Below are 5,631 nucleotides of genomic sequence, written 5' to 3'. Positions count from 1 at the left end.
CGAGCATCTGGGTCTCTCTCACTTTCGCCGAGTGCGTAAATGACTGCGCAGTGGCGCCCGCGTCTCTTTTCCTCCGCGTTTGTGCCCGCGCTCTCGGTGTCGAAAACAACTCGAGGAGGCACGAGGGAGAGGGCAAAAAACGGACTTTGTTTCGACGTCCACGAGGGGCCTTTTCATTCTTCTTCTGCCCGTTCCTCGCGGGCCCTCTACTTCTATCCTCGCCCAATCTCTCCTCCGCTTCTGGGTGCCCTGGGATGAGCGTTGTTTCGTCGTGATTCGCTGATTTCATTTTTTTCCTGGGCCCATATAAAAGCTCGGCCTCAATGGCCGCCTTCCGGGAGTTCATTCGCATTTGGAGAAAATACGGTGCTGCGCGCGGACAGACGGACGTACGCGGACATTGGCTTATGCGCCGAAACATGGTGAGTGCCCGAGTGATTCGCGCGCGCGCACGCTAAAGGCGTTAATTTGTGTGGCATTGCTCTGTTTCTTTTTGTATTGCGCTATCGCGAAACGAGTTGTAATTACCGGCACATATGTTTCTCTGGTCTCATGTTGCGCACAAAAGCGTGAGGTGCCTTTCTTAATTTCTAGAAGCCCTTTTCAGAAAGGAGTGAGTGAACATGTCTAGAATGCAATTTGGCTGATCTTGACCAGAAAAGGAAGAAAGGAAAACACCGATTTGGACACTTTATCCTAGCATGCTTTTTAAGATTATTTCTTTCTGTATGGCACTTTAGATCTCGCATTATACGTTTTTGCGGTCCGGTGAAGAAAGAGCCGACAATAAAATTAAGAGAATTGAATATTTACTTCACGAGTTGAACCTGATGTACTTCCTTTCTTCTCTCTTGTACGATAATTTGGTGCCAAATATTCGAGGGATACGGGGACACGAGATAAATCTGACCTAATTTGTTTTATTCTACGCATGGCAGGAAGATTAGAAAGAGAGGAAGTGTTTGCATGTCACAATTATTGAGTAATGTGGTAGCTCATTTCCGACGTACTTAATAAATTGCGGCCACTTTCGCAGACGGATATTATCATCGACTGCACTTTGATTTTCCTCCCGACATTGTTAGCGGCCTTAATGAAAGTGATAAAGAGCTCTACGCGGATGCATTTGGCGACTTACGAGCCCATGTTGTGACCACAGATAACTTGAACGATGCGCAGTTTTTGACTGAATGCATTATCATATTTTTTCCGTGCCAGAAGTGCGTATTTTTGAGCAAACATTGGTGAAGAACCATGTGCACAAAATTATTTGTAAAACTATCAAGCACTCTCTTCTGCAAGTCATAGTTTTTCATAACTTACTGAAACCAAATGAGGATATAGACAGTGCTCAGAAAGAGAGTTTACACTGTCCCACGCCTTACCCCACGCACACGCGCAAATCAAAAGTCGAGAAAAGTTTCCGTTTACTCTGCGCAACACGTCTTTTTTTCCTTCTGAATAATTAGCTTCTGCCATTCTTGAACTCTAAAAGAAGCCGTTGAAAACTACACAGCTTGCTGGTGCTGACAGAAGAAATGCCATAAACGTTACTGAGAAGATATCATTCGCAAATTAGTTTTTTGTGCGCTTTGCCATTCCTTGACGTAACACCTTATCGGCACCTCAAGTATAAAATTGTTTAGATATTTCAAGATGTATTCAAGTGTGTCACTGCCACACAGAGCAGGCACTTGGTCATTTTGTTGTGCTTGCTTGCAGTGGCTTCCAATGTTGTGCGTGCTTTTCGCACTGGCGGAGGCACAGAAAACGCGATCACCAATTTCAGCCCATGGCGTCCAGTACGTGAACGACCAGGTAAGTCGAAGAGGTGCCTTCTTGTGACACAGTTGATGCTTTATATGTGGTTGTAATTATTGGTCGTGGTCTAAGATTTTAAAATAACTCCGACGTTGCAAAGGTAGCTAGAAACGCCTAACTAGAGTAATTGTTTTTATTCCTTCCTTATCCATGGACGCTAAGCACTATAAATTTGACCGGCGCTTTTTTCTCACTTGCCGGTGCTGGTGTTAATACAGTGACCGGGATTTCCCCAACAGTCAAAGCCAACAGCCTTCTCTCTCTTGTTTGGATGCCCCCTGCGTCAACACCTGCATTGCTTGCTGGAATTCGCGCCCTCTCGAAAAGCATTTCCAAAAGAATTACTTGGCCACATAATTTGTTTTAGGTTAATGAAAAATTACGAATATAGTTTCACAAGTGACGCTTTTACTCTCAAATCGCTGACAACAAATTCTAATCATTTACGTACATTATATGGTACACCATTTATGGAAGAAACTGTGTATTGTACCTGTGCTCAGCGATGTATAACCAACCTTGCTGCACTTGTAGTACATAAACTATTTGTGCTTTTTCTCCCCACCCAGCCTGAGAGCCCTTACCGTGTGATATACGACGATGCCCCAAGGTTCGCCTTACATGGCGGTCTCAAGCCTGGCAACGTCAGGAGTGTGCGATACCACTCTCTTCAAGCGCAAGAGCAGAGGCCGTATCTGCACACGAGTCACATTATTCCAGCCACCGCAGTGTCCCTCCAGGGCGGGGTAAAAGCAGACGTTGAGCAGAGCCGCAACAAGCAAGAGCAACCAGCATTCGTCCCTTCACCAGCAGGGAGCACCAGGGGTGGGTGTCGGCGATCAATCGCAACTCGTGTATCCTCAAGGATCGTTGTCTGGATACGCGGTACCCCAGCACATCCTACAACAAGGAGTTTCTGGTGGCACTACGGCTGAATACCTCCGAGCGGGCGCAGTCTACGCTCCCACTTCAGACATAGCACAGTACCAAAACGCTCTGCAGAACTACGCTCAACAACTGGGCTACCCGGCCACTTACGCGCAGAACCAAGGCTATCCTTCCGGAAGCTCCGAGGGGGAACCTACGCAGTACGTACAGCAACCCTACTACGTGCCTTACTATCCCGAATCGGCCTACTCTGGTGCGGGTGCTCCTGGACAGGGTGTTGCTGACCAGACAGGTGGAGCCGTACACGTACCAGCAACGGTCCCTCAAGGCGTTGATTACTCTGCGGGAAGTTCTGGAGCACAAGCTGGACAAAATGGTCTCGTATATCCACCCAGGTACTCTCCAGAGAGCTCTAAGCCAGCTACTCCCGCTTACGCGGGAGCCGACGCAGGAACTGGCCGCAAGACAGGTACTGACCTTAGCGTTCCTTCCGTCCACTACGGGAAGGGCAACGTTCCCGCTCAAGTCGCTCCGACAGGAGCTGGACAAGGCGTGTACAGCTACCCGTACGGATACCCTGTAGCGTACGTGCCGTATAGGTACCCCGTGCAACCGACCGTGCAAACTCCTCCTACTTACCATACACCGAGCCCCGCACAAGCCACCGTACGCCTCGCCCGCCCCTGCCTACCCGACGTACGCTCAGCAGCATGTTCCATCTGGACCGATCCAACCTTACTACGGCCAGCAAGGCGCGTACGCTAACCAGGCGCCCGCTCAGCCAAGCCAGGAGCAGTTCGCCTTTGGCGGTCCTCCGAGAACCATCTACACCTTGCCTGGGCCTGCTAGCCCGGCAGCGCAGCACCACGCTGCAGCAGCAGCCAAGCATCAAGCCCTTCCAGCAGCACCTCGCGCTGAAGCTCCAGCGTACGGTAGGAGCTTTGTCGACATCGGCTACACTGCGGCGTCCATCTACGGCACGCCGATGTATTCCAAGGCAAGCCCCAACCCGTTCCTGTCCAAATATGTGAATGGGCCGAATGCGTATTTCCCCAGAGGTGTGGTTTCGGACGCGGCTGGCAACGTCTACATCCAAGGACCGCAAGGCTTGCCTGCCCTTCATCCATCTCACGTGTCGGCGTCAGGACAGGGACACTACGCGGCAGAAGGCGTGCAGTACGTGCCGGCGGATAAGTCCTACGAACTCGGACGCTTTGTGACCATGCACGCGGGCAAAGATGGAGTTCGGTACATTAAGAAGAAACGTTAAAACATCCTGACTGCTATACCAGTCTCAATCATGTTGGAAGAATGAAAAGTCATCTACATGTGGAGCCTCTGGTTCTGCTCTGTGCAAAACTCATTCAGAGATGTCAGCGCTAGATGTCGACGTCTTGCGGTGTTTGTATACTGTTCGATCTCTTTACGATTGAAGCTTTTTTTTATGCAATAATGTCACTGTGTGTGTAAGACTGTGAGTGGAATAAAGGACTACCTTCATTAACCACGCTGCTCATGTCTGTGATTTTGTTGTTGTTTCCTTTATAGCTTCTTATAAACCGCTTCCAATTTGAAACATCCTACTTCTTAGAAACATGCTTCAGTGCGAGAGCAGCTGTCAGTTGCAGACTTTCTTTTTTAGCTTTTTATTGTGGTAGAAAAAGACCGATTCGGTATGTTTAGCACACAATGCAACAAAATTGAGTTATAAACTTTTTTGTGGCAAAGGAAAGATTGGCACAGCTATGGTCTTTTCATTATTCAAGCTGGCTGCAAAAGTTCGAAATGTCAGAAGCACGTCGCGCTTAGACCTCGCTCAGAGGCAGGCGAGCCTCGTACAAATCTGAGCCTTGCTTTGGTAGCAGTTAAGGAACAGTTTAAAGTAACAGGCTCAAGGGTGAAGAATGGATAAAGTATTCAGGTATCGAGTTCAGGTATTCAGCTAGAACCTGGGAAGGTCATCATGCAACACGTCGGAAGGATTTCACAACGCTCTTACGGAGATGCTCAAGAATTTGTCCGCTATTATATCACTTGCGTAAAAACTGATTAAGCACGGATTGCGTATCGCATTACTGGATACCGGAAGGAAACATAGCGGAAACGGAAGGAAAAAAATAGCAACAATGATGTTGCTATTTTTCTTGAGGAGACGAGATCGCTTTTCAGAAGGAAAATATTCAAGACAGCAAATACCCTGCGTAGGGCTGGGCAAGCAAAAGCGCGTAATACCTAATTTCATCGCGAAATATACATAATCCACCCTCTGGAGCATATAGGCATGAGATGTTGACTTCAACTTTTCTCGCTTGGCGAGAAATGTTTATGCAGACCAGGGTGTTTCCTGTCAAATGTTCTTTTCCGCGCGAAAATGTATCGTAATTCTTCTTCTGAAAATATTGTGGCGCTAGCAAGCTGTTCTTCAAGTAGCGCCGAATATTGCACTGAGCAACAAATGAAGCATTCAATTAAATAGTACCTCGAATTTTGTTTCAGCACTTCTAGAATCTACCCTCCCTACTCAGTATAAGAGATTTGTTACTGTTCTCTTGGTGACGATGAAACGTGGGGGACGAATATTAATTTACACGTTTCTATCTGTAACGGAACAAAAAAAAATGCGGACAAGTGGCTCTCCGCTATCAAGAGCCCCGATGCCGGGGCGCAACTATGGGCTGTCTAGAGGGCCCACGATGCGGCGGTCGCGGGCATGGACTGACTATCCCAACGTGAGAGCGGCCCGCTGCGCGCTGAGACGCGTACCTCAGGACTTTCAATAAAGTTTTACATCCATCCACCCATCTGTAAAATGGGATTACTGGCCGGGAAGAATTTACTGACTGGCACAATTTCCTGTTAGAAGGCAAGTCCACCATACCTCAAATTTTTAAGCGGCACTGTGGGTGTCTGCATGGGTCACGC

The 5,631-nt window shown here is 48.1% G+C and overlaps 1 protein-coding gene across 1 annotated transcript; it reads left to right on the top strand.

Moving 5' to 3' along the window:
- The first annotated feature begins 197 nt into the window (after positions 1-197).
- On the top strand, positions 198-4,213 carry LOC125947448 (uncharacterized). The gene is made up of 3 exons (XM_049672188.1): positions 198-422; positions 1,723-1,818; positions 2,391-4,213. Exons 1-3 carry the CDS (start codon positions 324-326, stop codon positions 2,754-2,756), a joined length of 561 nt encoding a protein of 186 aa, XP_049528145.1. The 5' UTR covers positions 198-323; the 3' UTR covers positions 2,757-4,213.
- Positions 4,214-5,631: the final 1,418 nt, after the last annotated feature.

The sequence above is a fragment of the Dermacentor silvarum genome, chromosome 8 (genome assembly GCF_013339745.2).
Source record: "Dermacentor silvarum isolate Dsil-2018 chromosome 8, BIME_Dsil_1.4, whole genome shotgun sequence".
In the NCBI taxonomy this organism is placed as follows: domain Eukaryota; kingdom Metazoa; phylum Arthropoda; class Arachnida; order Ixodida; family Ixodidae; genus Dermacentor; species Dermacentor silvarum.
This window is presented reverse-complemented; position numbering and strand designations above follow the sequence as displayed.

What these genes read in the sequence shown, in the direction of transcription:
- LOC125947448 (XM_049672188.1), top strand. Translation starts at nt 324, where the DNA reads ATGGCCGCCTTCCGGGAGTTCATTCGCATTTGGAGAAAATACGGTGCT. An exon ending in GGCTTATGCGCCGAAACATG is followed by an intron (nt 423 to 1,722) that starts GTGAGTGCCCGA and finishes GCTTGCTTGCAG; the next exon opens with TGGCTTCCAATGTTGTGCGT. An exon ending in TCCAGTACGTGAACGACCAG is followed by an intron (nt 1,819 to 2,390) that starts GTAAGTCGAAGA and finishes CTCCCCACCCAG; the next exon opens with CCTGAGAGCCCTTACCGTGT.